This window comes from Ornithorhynchus anatinus, chromosome 7, assembly GCF_004115215.2.
Source record: "Ornithorhynchus anatinus isolate Pmale09 chromosome 7, mOrnAna1.pri.v4, whole genome shotgun sequence".
Lineage (NCBI taxonomy): Eukaryota > Metazoa > Chordata > Mammalia > Monotremata > Ornithorhynchidae > Ornithorhynchus > Ornithorhynchus anatinus.
This window is the reverse complement of record NC_041734.1, coordinates 394,410-412,059: the sequence shown is the minus strand read 5'-3', so window position 1 is coordinate 412,059 and position 17,650 is coordinate 394,410. Positions and strand designations below refer to the sequence as shown.

At 61.3% G+C, this 17,650-nt stretch overlaps 1 protein-coding gene and 1 long non-coding RNA gene across 2 annotated transcripts in view; both read left to right on the top strand.

Annotated features, from left to right (window-relative positions):
• Window positions 1-2,032: 2,032 nt before the first annotated feature.
• Window positions 2,033-7,627, top strand: LOC114813212. The gene is made up of 3 exons (XR_003760879.2): window positions 2,033-2,325; window positions 2,495-2,593; window positions 7,082-7,627. It is a non-coding gene; the product is annotated as an uncharacterized LOC114813212 (long non-coding RNA).
• Window positions 7,628-8,876: 1,249 nt separating this feature from the next.
• Window positions 8,877-17,650, top strand: part of ZBTB10 (zinc finger and BTB domain containing 10) — a 35,887-nt gene continuing 27,113 nt past the window's right edge. The window contains exons 1-3 of the mRNA XM_029068829.2: window positions 8,877-8,919; window positions 9,085-9,766; window positions 9,799-9,907. Of these exons, the coding sequence (XP_028924662.1) occupies window positions 8,877-8,919; window positions 9,085-9,766; window positions 9,799-9,907 (834 nt within the window). The remainder of the gene's footprint in view (window positions 8,920-9,084; window positions 9,767-9,798; window positions 9,908-17,650) is intronic.

Sequence of the window (17,650 nt, the reverse complement as noted above, 5' to 3'; positions counted from 1 at the left end):
AACAAATACATGACCTCATCATCATCATCATCATCATTATTATTATAGGACTTGTGCATCCAGCCCCAGACTGGCACGTCCATGAGTCGACGGCTGTGAGCTCCAGACCGATCACGTACCACCAAGTCTCCCTTCTCGCCCATGCCGGCTGCGGGCTTCGGCCCCCTCAGCTGGCCACCTCGGGCCTTCGGGGTCCCTCTCTTCGGAGGCCCCGTCTTCCTCACCCTGCTAATCAGCACAAGGGGATGAATCCTCCTCCGTCGCTCATTACCACCGCTGCTTCTGAAGACACCTTTGCCGGAACGATCCCGTAATCCAGGCCAAACCCTCCCAGTTCCTTGGAACTTTCCGCGTGGGGGGGGGGGGGGGGTCTACGCTGCGATTCTTTCGTCATCTTCGGGGGTCCTGCTGCGGACCCTCCCCACACCCTCAGGCTGGGGAGTCTGTTACTGGACCCGGGCCTCTGACGAGGGTCAGTCAAGCCCGCCCCCTGCCCCCCCGCCTCGCGTCCACCCACCCAACCAACAGGAGAGGCATCCCAAGGCCCGGGACGGCCACGCCGGTCTATGAGAAAAGCTGGCATGGAGAAGGAGAGGAGGGAAATGTGGAGAGGAGAGGCCCCGGGCTCCTGCAAACCGGGAGAGGAACCCCCTGCGAAGCCGGGGTCAGAATCCCCAGAGCCCGTGGGAAGACCAGGGTAGGGGGAGAAAGCCATCCTGGCACCGGGGCCAAGCCAGGACTCAAACTGCCCCACGGAGGAGACGAGGAGGTGAAGGAGACAAGGAGGCGGAGGAGACAAGGAGGCGGCTCAAACCTGAGAGATAGGGCCCTTGGGGCATACGAGGACCAAAATAGGTTGGCAGGTGGCGTTGGGAACTCGTCTGCCGACTTTGTTTTAGAAGCGGCGTGGCCTAGCGGAAAGAGCCGGGGCCTGGGAGTCAGAGGACCTGGCCTCTAATACTGGCTCTGCCGCCCGTCTGCTGTGTGACTGTGGCCAAGACACTTCAACCTCTCCGTGCCTCAGTTCCCTCACCTGCAAAATGGGGATTCAGTCCCTGTGTTGCCAGTGACTTGGACCGTGAGCCCCATGTGGGACCTGACTATATTCTACCCTCCCCAGCGCTTAGTACGGCGCCTGGCACGGAGTAAGTGCTTAAATACCACAGTTATTATCATCCCAAGCGCTTAGTAGAGTGCTCTGCCCACGGTGACTGCTCCATCAAAACAGCGGATCGATGGAGGGGGGCTGGAGTTGCCGCCGCAGATCCCGCGCCCGCGGGACCCGGACGCCGAGCGTGGGCAGCCTCCGAGGCGGGAGGACAGGCGGTGCCGACGGCTCGCGGCGTGGCCCGACCTGGCACCGGGAAACCGAGGGCACCCTCCCTGGCCTGACTCACCGGACGGCCTCGGGCGAGTCCCCTAACCTTCCTGGGCTTCGGTTTCCCGGTTTATGAAATGAGGATAATGATACCTACCTCCTCAATGAACTCACAAGGTTGTTGTGGAAACTAATTGCATAATGCCTTTCCCTCACTTTGAGCTCCTCGGAGAAAGGCTCTAATACTATAATGTGCTATTATTATAGTTAATTATCATAATTAATACTATTATATTTAATAGAAAAGTAACGGAAACAGATCGGTCCTCAGAGGCCTTCTTTTTCCTTCCTCCTTGGACCGTAAAAAGGGAAACTACCGTCGGGCTGCGACTCTAGGAACTGAAGCCTCCCAACCGCACCCCATCACCCCCTCCTCAGCGGGCAGGCGGGCCAGGGGCCCCAGGCTCAATCCTCCCTCATGCCCTCCCTTTTTCTGGTGCCCCCGCCCTGGTCCCAGAGGCCGTAGGGAGCAGGACCCTACGAGAAGCAGCGTGGCTCAGCGGCAAGGACACGGGCTTGGGAGTCGGAGGTCGTGGGTTCTAATCCCGGCTCCTCCACTTGTCCACCGTGAGACTTTGGGCAAGTCACTTCACTTCTCCGGGCTTCACTGACCTCACCTGGAAAACGGGGATTAAGACGGTGAACTCCACGTGGGACAACCCGATGCCCTGGTATCTACCCCAGCGCTTAGAACGGTGCTTGGCACATAGTGAGCGCCTAACAGCTATTATTGTATTATCGTATTTAGGACCGTCGTCAGAAGCCCGGCCAGGCTCAATCCTCCCTCATGCCCTCCCTTTTTCTGGTGCCCCGCCCTGGTCCCAGAGGCCGTAGGGAGCAGGACCCTACGAGAAGCAGCGTGGCTCAGCGGCAAGGACACGGGCTTGGGAGTCGGAGGTCGTGGGTTCTAATCCCGGCTCCTCCGCTTGTCCACCGTGAGACTTTGGGTAAGTCACTTCACTTCTCCGGGCTTCACTGACCTCACCTGGAAAACGGGGATTAAGACGGTGAACTCCACGTGGGACAACCCGATGCCCTGGTATCTACCCCAGCGCTTAGAACGGTGCTTGGCACATAGTGAGCGCCTAACAGCTATTATTGTATTATCGTATTTAGGACCGTCGTCAGAAGCCCGGCCAGGCCCGGCCTGGGAAGATCGGCTCCCCAAACATCAGTTCGGCCGCGTCAGGGCGGTACGGTTCCATCGGAGTTCTGGTGAGCCGGGCTTTTGGGGTGTCCTCCATCCCCCCACCCCTCGTGCTGTGGGTCCTGGAGTGCCAGGAGGAAGATGAGGGTGGGGGGTTTGGGAGGAAGGGAGGGCGGGCAGGTTTGCCTCCTTTAGGGCCCCTCCACCCTCTTGTCCCATACAGGGTTCCCTCATCTCCCTCTGCATCCCTTTGGGGAGGGTCCTGGTGTGTCTCAGGGATGGTCTACATGGATTTTTCCTTTTTTGCCCGAATTACCAATCTGGAAGAAATTCACCCCAATACTTATTTTCAATGGTATTTGTTTAATGCTTATTCAATCATATTTATTGAGCACTTACTATGTGCAGAGCATTGTACTAAGTGCTTGGAATGTCCAATTCGGCAACAGATAGATGCGATCCCTCCCCAGGAACGGGCAGTCCAAACGATGCCAGGCACGGTACTAAAGCGCTGGGGTAGATACAATCTCCTCAGGTTGGACGCGGTCCACGTCCCACACGGGGCCCACAGACTTCACCCCCATTTTCCAGATGAGGCAACTGAGGCACAGAGATGTGCAGTGACTCGCCCGAGGTTCCCATAGCAGACAAATGGAAGAGCCGGGATTAGAAGGCAGGTCCTTCTGACTCCCAGGCCCGGGCTCTAGCCACTAGGCCACCCGGCTTCTCCGTCGACTCGATCCCCGGTCCCTTGGGCCTCCGCAGTCTCTGGGTGCTCTCGGGGCATCTGCCTTGGCTGGGAGGTGCAGGACAGGGGTCTCAGGCCTGGGTGTGTCGCGGGCCCGGGGAGGGTCAGCCTATCTTGTCCCACCCACCCAGTCCACCGGCCGGCCGGTCCCTCTTGCTCCCTTTAAAAGCTGGAACTGCCCGGCCTGGGCCGGAGCCCGGCTCGCTTTCGGTCCGGCGGCCTGCTCATTCGCTCGTTCATTCGATCGCGTTTATTGAGTGTTCACTGTGTGCAGAGCACAGTACTAAGTGCTTGGAAAGTACAATTCAGCAATAAAGGGAGACAGTCCCTCCCCACAGTGGACTTAGAGTCTAGAGGGCTTTGTACTCCAGATGCTCAGAGTGGTAAATGAGAAGCAGCGTGGTGCAGTGGAAAGAGCACGGGCTTTGGAGTCAGGGCTCATGAGTTCGAATCCCAGCTCTGCCACTTGTCAGCTGTGTGACTGTGGGCAAGTCACTTAACTTCTCTCTGCCTCAGTTCCCTCATCTGTAAAATGGGGATTAAGACTGTGAGCCCCATGTGGGACAGCCTGATTCCCCTGTGTTTACCCCAGCGCTTAGAACAGTGCTCTGCACATAGTAAGCGCTTAACAAATACCAACATTAAATGGTGGACGACTCTCTTTATGCAGCTCTTTCATTCATTCAGTCGCATTTATTGGGCGCTTACTGTGTGCAGAGCACTTTCTCTCCCATCCCCGCCGGCGCTCAGAGGCCCGGGCAGGCCGAGAGGGCGACCTGAAGCCCATGGCTTGGGCGGGGGGGGGGGGTGGCGCGCTCCCCGGCTTTCAGTAAAAAGGAGGCCGTCAACTAGTTGGGCAGACGAGTGGGTCGGGGCCCGGTTAATCGTATTAAGAGGTGAATGGCATTTTTGCCCTTTCTGCCCGTTTTCCCGCCCCTCCCCATTTGAACCCGAAGCCGGGAAAGAAGGGCAGGGTCCGCAGGGCCTCGATGGTCCCCGGCCTTGGCGCGACGGTCCGGTCGATTTGAAGCCCGGAGGCTTGGCTTGCTATTGTTTAAATGAGATGTACATCCCCTTGATTCTATTTATTGCTATTGTTTTTGTCTGTCCGTCTCCCCCGATTAGACTGTAAGCCGGTCACTGGGCAGGGACCGTCTCTATCGGTTGCCGATTTGTCCATTCCAAGCGCTTAGTCCAGTGCTCTGCACATAGTAACTGCTCAATAAATACTATTGAATGAATGATTGAATGACTCCTTCAGGGCCCCAAACTTTGGTTTGTACTTTGAGTTTTCCACCCACGAGGCACGTTTGCTTAAGGTATTAAGCGAAAGCCAAGGTGTCAACGGGGTCTCCCAGGGTGGGGCCCAAAGTGAAAACGTTCCCTCTCCCAGCTGGGCAGGGGTGGGGGAGGGGATGGGGATGGGGGCGGCGGCCTCCTAACAGGAGACAACAATGCGCGCATTTGAATGGAGCCCAGAGAAAGGACAAGGCCTCACAATTTAACCGGCCGGGCCTAATCGCAGAGAGGCCTGGACCCAGCCAAAGCCCCGCAGGGTCCCCCTTTTAAGTACCCCTCAACTGCCTCTCATTTAAACCAGGAGGTTTGGGAAAACAAAGTGGTCTCACCAGACCATTCCTCTTTGACCGCAAACCCGTCGTGGGTGGGGAATGTGCCCGTTGAGGGTTTACAGTGCCCTCTCCCAAGCGCCTAGTGCAGTGCTCAGCCCCCAGGAAGCCCTCAACAAAGACGGTTGACCCATGAGACTGTCAGCTCGTTTGTGGGGCGGGGAACGAGTCTACCGACTGTTAAGAGTGAACTCTCCGAGCACTTAGTACGGCGCTTAGTAAAAGCACACCGTAAACGCTCAGTAAATGGGATGTTTGGGAAAAAGAAATTGGCGATTGGTATCGGGTCATGTGTGTTGCGGGGTATCTTCAGAGTGTTTTTATAATGATTGGTTGTCCCACAGTGGTTCTCGGGTACGGATGAGGGAATAGCGCTTTCTCATGAAAAACTTGTGGGGGGGGGGGGTTGGGGGGGAAATGTCGCAGAAATACTGTAAATCTTATGAGGTCTCTCCCATTGTGGGTGGCCAAGGTACCTCTCCGAAATCCCGGGCCTCCCAAATGCCCGTTCATGGAGCTCCCAGACCTAACTAAAGCCGTTCAGGGAGCTTGTAAAGAAGGATCTGAATCATAAAAATACTAACTGTGGCATTTGTTAAGTGCTTACTATGTGCCAGCCACGATACTCGGGGCTGGAGTGGATACGAGGAAACCGGGTTGGACACGGTCCCTGTCCCGCACGGGGCTCACCGTCTCAATCCCCATTTGACAGATGAGGCAACTGAGGCACAGAGAAGTGAAGCGGCTTGCCCAAGGCCGCACAGCAGACACGGGGCGGGGCCGGGATGAGAACCCACGACTTTCCGACTCCCATGGCCGGTGCTCTATCCACTACGCCGGCAGTTAATTAGTGACCTCCCAAGGACCTCGCTTTGAAGAAACTGTTAGGCGTAATACTACGACTGAAAGCTTTTTTAAAAAACAAAACAATCTCCCTCGCTGAGGTTTGAGCAGAAACCCCCTTTCCCGTTTCCGCACGTGCGGGGTGCCAAACTGGCTAAAAAGAGAGAGAAATGAGAGAGTTCCCAAGTGGACCAAATGGCACGGGGCCGAAGGCCGTGCGGAGAATTCATTTAAAAGTATTTATTGAGCGCCTACTACGTGCAGAGCACTGTACTAAGGTACAATTGGGCAACAAGGGCAATCCCTGCCCAACAACGGGCTCACAGTCTCGTTCAGCATTTATTCAGTCGTATGTACGGAGCGCTTAGTGTGTGCAGAGCACTGGCCCGAGCGCTTGGAAAGTAGAATTGGGCACCAGATAGAGACCGGCCCTGCCCGACAACGGGCGCACCGTCTGGAAGAATGAAAGGGAAGGGAAGGCCTCTCTCTCCCGAGTATCCTAGCAAAAGGGAAAAGGGCGGTCCACCTCGGGGCAAAGACTACTTGTTTTGTTTCGTTCTGTTTTGCAGTTGCTGTGGCTGTCTGTCTCCTCCGTTGAGACCCGTGAGCCCGCTGCGGGACAGGGACGGTCTCTCTCTGTGGCCCAATCGTCCCTTCCAAGCGCTTAGTCCAGTGCTCCGCACAGAGTAAGCGCTCAATAAATACGATGGAATGAATGAATGAATGAATGAATGAATGAGAGAAGCAGCGTGGCTCAGTGGCAAGAGGAGTCAGAGGTCGTGGGTTCTAATCCCCGCTCCGCCGCTTGCCGGCTGTGTGACTTTGGGCAAGTCACTTCACTGGGCCTCAGCTCCCTCATCTGTAAAATGGGGATTAAAACTGTGAGCCCCACGTGGGACAACCTGATGACCCCGTATCTCCCCCGGCGCTTAGAAGAGCGCTCTGCACATAGTAAGCGCTTAACAAATACCAACATTATCATCATTATTTATAGTAAGGGCTTAACAAACACCAACATCATTATCATCTGTCCCCGTTAGCTCATCCGGAAAACGGGGACGAAGACCGTGAGCCTCAAGGGGGGGGGACAACCCGATGACCCCTGTATCGGCCCGGGCGCTTAAAACGGTGCTCGGCACGTAGTAAAGGCTTAACGAGTACCAACATTATTATCGTCCGTGACCTTTAGCTCCTCTGGAAAACGGGGACGAAGAGCGCGAGCCTCAAGGGGGGGGGACAACCCGATGACCCCGTATCGGCCCGGGCGCTTAAAACGGTGCTCGGCCCATAGTAAAGGCTTAACGAATACCAACTTTATTATCGTCTGTGCCCTTCAGCTCATCCGGAAAACCGGGACGAAGACCGCGCGCCTCACGGACGACCACCCGAGGACCCCGCGTGTGTCCCCGCGCGGCGCCTGGCCCACCGTGAGGCCTTAACGACCGCCCTCCTCGCCGTCCGTCACCTCGTCCGGAAAAGGGGGATGAAAACTCCGAGCCTCCCGTGGGCCGACCCCGCCGACCTGGCGTCCCGGGCCCGAGCGGCGCTCAGCCCGTAGCCAGCGCCTAACGGAGAGCAGCGCCGCCGTCCTTATTATTATTAATGAGTTGCCGGTCACCGGGCGGAGGAGAAGCGACACGTGGAAGGCGGAGGGAGGGAGGCCGGGCCGGCTCCTCCCTCCGGGGGAAAACCCCTGCCTAATATTTATAAGGTTAGATGACATATAGCGTAAAGGCTGGGAAGGCGGCGGCGGCGGGAGCGAGAGTATCAACAGGCCCGGAGCCTCCTCATTGGGCGGCGGTGATGTCACACCCATGTCAATACTTCCCCCAGAACGCACGTGTTCGACCTTTTCTTTCCATTTCATCGGGGCCTTAAGGCCAAGGCGGTGGGGGGGGGGGACCCCGAGAAGGGGGGGATGACCCCTGGAGGGGGGGATGACCCTGGGGAGGGGGGATGACCCTGGAGGGGGGGAATGACCCTGGAGGGGGGATGACCCCTGGAGGGGGGGATGACCCCTGGAGGGGGGGATGACCCTGGGGAGGGGGGGATGACCCGGGATGGGGGGGGATGACTCGGAGAGGGGGAGATGACCCGGGGAAGGGGGGGTGACCCCGGGATGGGGGGGTCGCCCCTCCCCTCCTCCCCCCGGAGGGCCTCCGCCGGTGGGGCCTCCGGGAGGGGCGGCGAGGGGAGCACCCTTCCCCTCCCCTCCCCTTCCCCTCCCCTTCCCCTCCCCTTCCCCTCTCCTCTCCTCTTCCCGCCGGTCCGGCCCGGTGTCCCGGTGACCCGGCCGCGGGCAGCTGTCGTCCCCGGGGCCCCCAGGCCCGGCCCCCTTTGGGCTGTGGTCCCCCGCAGGCCCCGCCCGCCCCCTTCCCCCTTCCCCCTTCTTCCCTCGTCCCTCGTCCCTCCCGCCGCCGCTCCCCTCCCCCCGGCGCCCCCCGCCCCCCACCCGCTCCCCCTCCAGCGGTTACGGCTACCCCGGTGCATTGTGGGCGCCCGGTCCGTTGTTCATTTGCCATTCGACCTCCGCCGCCGACACCCGCCGCCCCCGGGACGCCCGCGCCGCCGCCGCCCGCCCGCCCACCCGCCCCAGGACGAAGGAGGACGACGGAGGAGGAGGAGGAGGAGGAGGAAAGACGAGCGGCGGCGGCGGCGGCAGCGGGGGATCGGCCGCCCTCCGCCCGCCCCGTTGGCGCCCGCGCCTCGGAACTTTAAGGCCGGGCGCCCCCTCCCCCCCCCCTTCTCTTCCTCCCCTTCCCTTCTTCCCTTCTTCCCTTCTTCCCTCTCTCCCACCGCGGGCGCGGACGGCCGAGGAAGAAGGAGCCCCGCCGGCGCCGGACGCGGGAGCGGCCCCAGGAGCGGGAGCAGGAAGGAAAGGGGGAGGCGGGGGAGGGGGGAGGGCAGGGGAGGGAGGGGGGCGCGCGCGCGCTGCCGGCCGCGAGGGAGCGAGCGCGCGCGCGCGGGGGGGCCCGGAGGGAGGGAGGGGGCGCGCGCGCGAGGGGGGGGGGAGGGCGTGCGCGGGCCCGGCGGCGGCGTGGGGGGGAGCGCGCGCGGGCGCGCGGGCGGGGGGGGCGCGGGAGCGACGGGGGCGCCGGCGCGAGGCGGGGGCAGCGGGCGGGGGCGCGCGCCATGTTCGCGGAGATGAACCGGCGGACGCTGGCCTTCCGGGGCGGCGGGCTGGTCCCCGCCGCCGCCGCCGCCGCCGGAGGAGGAGGAGGAGGAGGAACAGGAGGGGGCGGCCCGGGCCCCGCCAACAATGAGGCCGCCGCCTGGCCCCACCCGGACGCCCGCGCCCCGGCCCCGCTCCCCCCGCCGCCGCCGCCGCCGCTCCCGCTCCCGCCGCCGCCCCCGCCCCCGCAGCTCAACGGACGCGGGGCGGACGACGAGGAGGCCCCGGAGCCCGACGACCTGGAGGCCGCCGCCGTGGCCGCCGCCGCCGCCGCCGAGGAGCGGAAGGACCGGCCGCTCGGCCCGGACGGGGGCGGCCCCGGGCCCGCCTTGGCCGAGAGGAACCGCCGGACTCTGGCCTTCCGCGGGGGCGGCGGCGGCGGCGGCGGAGGAGGAGGAGGAGGACACAATGGCAGCGGCGAGCCGCCGGCGGCGGGAGCGGCGTGGCCCCCGAGGCCCGGGCCCGAGGGGAAGGAGCAGGACGGGGCGTCCCTCAGCGACAGCAGCAGCAGCGGCGGCGGCAGCAGCGACGACGACGACGACGACGACGACGAGGAGGAGGAGGAGGAGGAGGGGAGCCTGGGCGAGGGCAGCGGGCCGGAGGGGGGCGGCTGCCGCTCGGCCGGAGAGGAGGAGGCCGGAGAGGCGGGGGCCGGAGAGGCGGCGTCCGGCCCGGGCGTCCGCCACTTGCCCCTGCCGCGCTCCCGCTCGCTGCTGCAGAAGCCGCACTGCTCCTTCCAGGGCTCCTGGCTGAAGGAGTTCCCCTGGCTGCACTTCTGCCAGGAGACGGGCCTCATGTCCTGCTCCTGGTGCCGCCGGGGCCCCGACGACGCGGGGGGCCGGGCCCCGCCGCCCCCGCCCCCCCCCGCCGCCGCCGCCGCCGCCCCCCCCCGCACGACGAGCTGTCCCGGGGCACCCGCAACTACAAGCGCACCCTCCTCCTGCGCCACCACCTCTCCGCCGAACACCGCCTCCGGGAGCCCGACGCCCAGGTCGGAGTCCGCGTCTTGCCCCCCTTGTGCCCCCCCCCCCCCCCTCTCGCCCTCCCTCCCTCCCCGCGGACCCCCGTCCGCGGTCGGGACCACCCCCATGGCATCGAGCGATTGGGCACCCGCCCTGTGCCAAGCTCCCTCCTGAGCGCCGGGGGAGTTAGGAGGGGATGGGGTGGTCCCACGCGGGGCTCGCGGGCTTCGTCCCCCTTTTACAGAGGAGGCAACTGAGGCACAGAGAAATGAAGTGGCTTGTTAGTCTCTTTCCCCCCTTCTCTCTTCCCTCCCTTCTCTCCTTCCTCCCCCTTTCTCTCCTTCCTCCCCCTTTCTCTCCTTTCCCCCCTTCTCTCCTTCCCTCCTTCTCTCCTTTCCCCCTTCTCTCCTTCCCCCCTTCTCTCTTTTCCCCCCTTCTCTCTTTCCCCCCTTCTCTCCTTCCCCCCTTCTCTCCTTGCCCCCTTCTCTCTTCCCCCTTCTCTCTTCCTTCCCTTCTCTCTTCCCCCCTTCTCTCCTTCCGTCCTTTCTCGCTTCCCCCCTTCTCTCTTTCCCCCCTTCTCTCCTTCTCCCCTTTTATCTTTTCCCCCCTTCTCTCTTCCCCCTATTCTCTCCTTCCCCCGTTCTCTCTTTCCTCCCATTCTCTTTCCTCCCATTCTCTCTTCCCCCATTCTTCTCTTACCCCCATTCTCTCTCTCTTCCCCCATGCGCTCTTTCCCCTTTCTCTCTTTTCACCATACTCTCTTTTCCATTCTCTCTTTCCCCTATTCCCTCTTTCCCCCATTCTCTTTCCCTTATTCTCTTTCCCTTATTCTCTCCCTCATTCCGTCTTTCCCCCCTTCCCTTTTCCCCTCTTAGCCCCCAATCCCCTCTTTCCCCCCAATCCCCTCTTCCCCCCTTCTCTCCCTCTCTTCCCCCCCCCCCCATTCCCCCCGCCGAGCGGCTTGTGTGGAGGTCGGAGGGGGGAGGGGGAGCGCTCGGCGGGGGCCGGACAGACGGACAACCGGCCGGACAGACAGGACGGACAGGACAGAAGGGGGCGGGGGCGCGGGGCCGTTGTTTCTGGGGCCGGGTCGGTTGGGACGGGGGCGGGGGCGGGGGGGGGGGGGGTCAGAAAGGGTGGCCCGAGGCCCCGGCTGCTGCTGCTTCCTCTCTTTTTTTCTTCTGTCGGCCCAGGCAGCGCTGGAAACAGCCCTGCCGGCCTCCCCTTCAGTGGGGGGGAGAGGAGGAGGAGGAGGAGGAGGAGGAGGACCAGGACCGCCCCTTCGGCCGCCTCGGAACCCCCTTTATCTTGGCTTGGGTCGAAATGAGGTCTGCTCCGACGTCCGCCTAGGGAGCCGATTTTGCGGGTTCCTTTTCCTAAATCTTTCCCCCTTCACTCTTTTTTTTTAAGCAGAAAGCACTTTTGCAGGATTTTCGGTTGGCTTCTTATTTTTTTTCCATATACACAAACGCGGTCATTCTTCCAAAAGTCTGGCTTGCAGTAACCCCGCCGGAGCTCCGGGCTGAGAATCCATTACCTTGTTTCGTGTTCTTCCCCCCCCTTCGTTGCTGTAAAACTGCTTGTAAACAAGATATTGTTTATATAAGACTTGGAGTCTACTTAAGAGGCGTTTAATATGAACAGATAACGGCCACGGTATTTCTCTTCGACGGTTGAATAATTAATACCGTCCTTATCAGCTCTCGAGTCATCGTGATTTTTTTTTTGGGGGGGGGGAGGGGTAAGCGAGCGTGTCTGCTAGTTTGTAGCGGTTTGCAGGAACTGCCTTCTCTCAATCCCCGGATCTAATGCGTTGCCTTACGCGGGGGGCCGTGGGGGGAAGCGATGTAAAGCCTGGAGCCGCCGCCTCGATCTCATCCAAGCTCCCAAGCTCAACGGGTCCGTCTTGGTCAGCGTTTAGAGATAACACTTGCGCAGACAACCCGTGCACTTCAGGGAGTTGGTGGAGTTCATTCCTGGGCTGAATCTGTCACGGGGCAGGGCTTTGGGAGATGCCGCCTGTTGTGGGGTGTGGCTCCCCCCCCCCCCCCCGACCCCGGCCTCGAGACCGCAAGCTCCTTGTGGGCAAGGAACCCCTCTGCCAGCTCTCTTACATTGTCCTCTCGCGGGCGCTTCCCCGTACAGCCCACCGTTCACAGGAAGCACGTGATCAATACCATCAATTGACCTCTTCCAGGCGGAAGCCTCACGGGAGGAGAAAAGCTGGAGCTGGGGCCCTTCCCCCCGCCCGGTGACTGGAGGAGGAACTCAAGTTGGGTGAAAGGGGTCTCTGAGAGTGACCTCTTTCCCAGCAGATCCCTCTTGCCAGACGCTCTCTTGAGTGATAAAAACACGGGGGCGGACTTAGTCTGAGGCTTGCCTTTGAGGAGGGGCCCAGGCGCGTCCACCATTAGCGACCTCTCGGTCCAGCAGGCCTCTCGCTAAGGTCTTCTTTCTGACGCAGATGGGAGCGTCTGCCTGGCGTTCCCGCCTTCGGTAACCGTTGGGAGGAATAGGGGGAGGGGGCTTCCCGTCCTTCAGGCGCTAGCGGGGTGCGCTCTTTTCCTGTTGATTCCCTTGAGCCCTTCCCAGCTGCGTATGTGTGTGTCTCCCTCTCTCTCTCTCTCCCTCCCTCCTCAAACAGTTCTGTCGTTCCCGGGCTTAGTCGTTTCTGGTCCCTGCCGCCCTCACCCTTGGCCCGCCCGGTTTAAGACCAGTTCCTCCGTGCCCGTCCCGCCGGGCTGATTTCCTCAAACCCTTTGCAGTCACCCACAGAAACTCTCCAGATTAAATGCCCACACTGAGGTCCGGGCCTGGTGTCGTTAAGCGCCCCGTGGTTTTAAGCGAGAACTGGGTTGGGGGTCTGGAAGGAGGCTAACCCTTGGCGTTTCAGGCGTCTTCCTGGAGTTCCACAGCCTCTTGGGCTTCATCGCCTGACTTTTAGGGAGAGATTCTGAACTGAGCTGACCGCTTTCTCTCTTCACCGCGGGTGGCCGGGTGCATTTTAACTTGGTTCCCACCGGAGGAATGAGCTGTCTTGTCGAGGGAGGGCCGCTCTTCCTCTGACTTCTTGGACCATTTCATTCAAAACAAAATAAAAACCCGGTCCTTCTGAAAATGGAAGTCTTCCGTGTCCGTATTACCCGAGGACTTATTCAGTGTAGGGGCCTTTCGGCTTACGCTGGACACATTATTGAAAAGGTGGGCCATATTAGAGCAGCACCGTGACTCTCTACCCTTCTCTTTCCACTCCCCCCCACCCTCCCCAACCCTGTGGCCGAGGCAGTGGGAAGATAAAACCGGCTTATGGAGTTCTGCCCCTCCGCGCTACAACTGTTTCTGTAGGACGTCTGAGGGGAGAGGGGAGAAGAAGGGCTTTAGCCCTTGTGTTGTCGCGGGGTGGCCGAGGCGCCTCCGCCATTAACGACCTCTCAGCCCGGTAGGCCTCGCTGAGGTCTTCTTAGCCCCCATGCCGCCCCCCCACCCCCCACCCAGCAACCGAGGGGGCCCCCCCCCACCCCTTTATTTCAGCTTCCCACGGGCTCCCGTCTTCTCTGGCCTCCTTTGGCGGCGGCCTGCCTACCTGCTTCCCGGGGTTAGGACTGAAGCGAAGCCGTCCCTTCTAGTAGTGACGGTAGTTATTGAGAGTCCGCCGGGTCCAACCCGATGCACTAACTAAGTGCTTGGGGAAAGAACGAGACGAGAGACGCAAGAGACGCGTTCCCTGCCTACAGGGAGTTTACCGGCTCCCGGGAGACAGATGGTAAAATGTGGACAAAGAGTGGCGTCGGAGTGTATGATTGAATATACGTCGATCCTCAAGTGCCGGGCAGGGGTACGGATAAAACCGCTTGCTGAGTGCTAAGAGATGTGCCCGCCTTTCCAAGTGCTCCACGCCCCCCGGCCCTGCCGGCCCCCCAGCTGGCTTCTGGCATGTCTCTCGGCGCTTTCTCCGTTAACTCGCCCCTCATCGTTTCCTCTCTCTTCCCCCCGCTCCACGTTCTCACCGCTCTTGGTTGCCTCGCCCTAGCCACCGTCTGTCGCTCTTCCGGCCCGCACGGCCGCCCCGGGCTCCCGGCTTGCGTGGCCGGGAGCCCTCGGCCTCTGACCGAGTAACAGGCCGTCCCTATGCCGTCCTTGTCCTTCGTGGTGGCGAGGGTTCTCCGTCTGGCATTGCCGGGTGGCCAAGTAGGAAGAAGGGCTGGGTTTTCAAGGAGTGCAGGGCGCTGTACTAAGTGCTTGGGAGAGTGCGGCACAACGGAGATGGTCGACCCGTTCCCCGCCCACGAGCGGCTTCCCGTCTAGAGGAGCGGGCCCGTCAGGGAGAAGGGGTGCGGCCTCCGGTCCCGCCACAGAAAGTGTCTGAGATCCGGCCCCCTGCCCCCCCCCTCCCCCCGTGGACCCCAAGCGGCTGGCTCGGGGGCAAGGGGCAGGGGCTGTCCCGTCCCCGGACCGGCCCGCTGCCGGCCGTGTCCCCCTCCTTCCGGAGCTGCGCCGCAGCCCGCGAGTGAAGGGGAGGCTCCCGTCTAGGAGCCGCAGGGAGCCAGTTCCCCGTTGTCAGTATCAAACGCTGTTGAGCGCCTCGGTCTTGGGGGCGCAGCCTTCCTCTCGTGGTGCTGCGCTGCCCGTCCTCCCTTCTCCGCCGAGGCAGGGGAAGGCAGGGGCTGCTCTCCTCACCCGCCGTCTCTCTGTGGACCCAGGTGGGCCCGGGATGCAAGGGGGGCGGCGGGCGGGTTGGCGTCTGACCTGTTGTGAAGCTTTTGCCCTCGTTCGATTCAATCATCCGAAAGCATTCTTCTCTCCTAGTGTTTGCCCCTGTGGAAATCTTGAGGGCGACAGCTGTGTCAAGTAGGGGGGTTCGCACTGAATCGGGTTGCTTAGGCCTGTCGGGGCTGGGGGGTAGAGGAGAGAGAGAGAGAGAGAGAGAAAACCTCTCTCCCCAGCTGGGGCCGGTGGCCTCTGGCCAGCCTCCTTAGCTTCCAGGAGGCGGGGCGGGGTGGGATGCCTATGTTAACAGGGCGGGGCGTCGCCCAAATACCTGAAGTTCTTTAAAATGCAGATGGTGGGAATGGGCAGACAGAAACCTTCCCCGCATTCAGAGCCCACCTGAAACCCCACCTCCTCTAACCAGCCTCCCCTGATTGATTCCCAGCCCCCCCACCAGCCCCGTCCGGCACCCGGACCCGTCGTTCTCAGCGGTCGGGTGTCGAGACATCTTTTTTCTGGGTCCGGCTCCCCCGTTAGAGCGTCAGCTCTACGTGGTCAGAGAACGGGTCGCTTGGTGGTTCGGTGGCCGTCTCCTGGCTAAAAACGCCGCTGCTGTGGCTACCAGTCCGGCGAGGAGAGGGGGACAGGGATTCGTGTCCAGAGACCGGGTCGACCGACCGACTGCTATACGGTAGTCTCCCCGGCCCTTAGTACAGTGTTCTGCACACGGTGAGCCCTCGGTATCGATTGCAGGGGTCGATTTAGGGCGCTGTAAAAGAGGAGGAAACATCGAGCCGGAGCTTTGCGGCTCTCTGCGATTCCTCGTTTGACTCTGCCGGCGGCGAGGATGCGGGACCGGCGGCAAGGATCAGCGGAGCCGCCTCCTGCTCGCCGAGCGCCACGCAGACCGCTCGGGGAAGCCAGAGGGAGGGAAGAGCATCCTCGGCCTTAAGAAGCTTAGGTTCTGACGGGGCGGGGGGGCAGACTCACAATCGTTTTCAGATTGGAGGAAGAAGAGACTGGAAAGACGGATAGGTGAATGAAGAAGTGCTTCATTCTTTCTGCCCCCATCTGTCCTTCCTACCCCACGCCCATATTCCGGCGGCGTCCGCCATCACTACCCACCCCGTCAGCTTCAGCGTCATCCCGGGCATTTCTTACCTGCCTGTTTGTGCCTGTTGCTCTCTGCTGCGAATTTCCGCCCTCTGGCAGTTTGCAACGTAAAGGGAGCCTAAAGAAGGATAGAGGACCGAGGGACGTAGAGCCCGTTAATCGTGGGTACACTCAAGGTGCGTGCAGGGCAGGGTACTTAGCCCTTGGGAGAGGACAGCTGAGGGAATCGCAACCATATCCCTCCTCACCGTCTAGCAGGGGAGACAAAACTCTAAAAGACGTAACTTGTAGGGGGAAGCAGCAGGTTAAAGATAGTTGGGAAATAAGTTGGGGAGGGGGGGGGGCGGGGGCGGCCGGATGGGACCTCGAAAGGGCAAGGAGTGAGTCCTCAGGTGTGCTCTGATGTCCGGGAAGTGCCAAAGTGGCAATAGGTGACAGTGGGGTGCGGAGAGGAGAGATTAATCCCGGAAGGCCCCCCTGGAGGAGGTGGGATTTCAGAAGCCCTTGGAAGCGGAGAGTCATGGTCGGCAGGCCGGATGTGGGTGGCCGGGGCTGGGGGAGGGAGATGCGGACTAGGAGGGAGGGCTGCCCAAGAGGTCAGCGGCGAAAGAATCCCAATAAGTCGGCCGGTGATGAAGGAGCAAAGTATGCGGGGCGGGGAGAGAGCTGCCTTAAAGCCAGCGGCCAGGAGCTTCTCTATCGGGAAGTAACGTGGCCCAGTGGAGAGCGTGTGAGCCTGGGAGGAGTCAGATAACCTGGGTTCGAATTCCGACTCCACCGCTTGCCTGCTGGGTGACCTGGGTCCGGTCACTCAACTCGGTGCCTCAGTTTTCTCACCTTTAAACTGGGGGGTTCCATCCCCGGGCTCCCCGTGTCCCCGATTATCCCGGAGCTACCCCCTCACTTGGTACCGTGCTGGGCGTGTAACCAGCACTTGACTTCTCACTCTAGGCTTCAAGGCTCTCCGTCACCTCGCCCCCTCCTACCTCTCCTCCCTTCTCGCTTTCCACCGCCCACCCCGCACGCTCCGCTCCCCTGCCGCCCGCCTCCTCGCCGGCCCCCGTTCTCGCCCGTCCCGCCGTCGACCCCCGGGCCCCGTCCTCCCGCGGTCCCGGAACGCCCTCCCTCCTCACCTCCCTCAAACTGATTCTCTTCCCCTCTTCAGAGCCCTACTTAGAGCTCACCTCCTCCAAGAGGCCTTCCCAGACTGAGCTTCCCCTTTTCCCCCGGCTCCCCCGGCTCCCCCTCTACCCCGCCTTCACCTTCCCGCAGCTAAGCCCTCTTTTCCCCCCTTTCCCTCTGCTCCTCCCCCTCTCCCTTCCCCTCAGCACTGTGCTCGACCGCTCGACTATATATTTTCACTACCCTATTTATTTTGTTAACGAGATGTACGTCACCTTGATTCCATTTACTGCTAGTGTTTTTGTCTATCTCCCCCGATTCGACTGTAAGCCCGTCAGTGGGCAGGGACTGTCTCTATCTGTGGCCGATTTGGACATTCCAAGCGCTTAGTACAGTGCTCTGCACATAGTAAGCGCTCGATAAATACTATTGAATGAATGATGGTATCTGTTAAGCACTTCCTATGTGCCAAGCACCGTTCGGAACGCCGGGGTAGATACGATCAGGTGGGCCCCACGTGGGGCTCCCAGTCGTCATCCCCATTTTCCAGAGGAGGTGACTGAGGCAACAGAGAAGTGAAGTGACTGGCCCAAAGTCACCCAGCTGACAAGTGGCTTCCCGAAGGGGCCGTAAATGAAAAGAGGAGTCTCAGGGTGATGCCATGGATAGGGGTTTGAGAGAAGGAGAAGGGGAGGCCGGTTTTCGCCAGGAGACTCCGGAGGTGCCGCCGGGGCGTCCTCGTAGAGAGGGCCTGGGGGGCGGGAGGAGGCGGGAGGAGGCCGGAGGCCGCAGGGAAGGGGGCGAGGAGAGGGCCGTGGAGGTGGACGCCG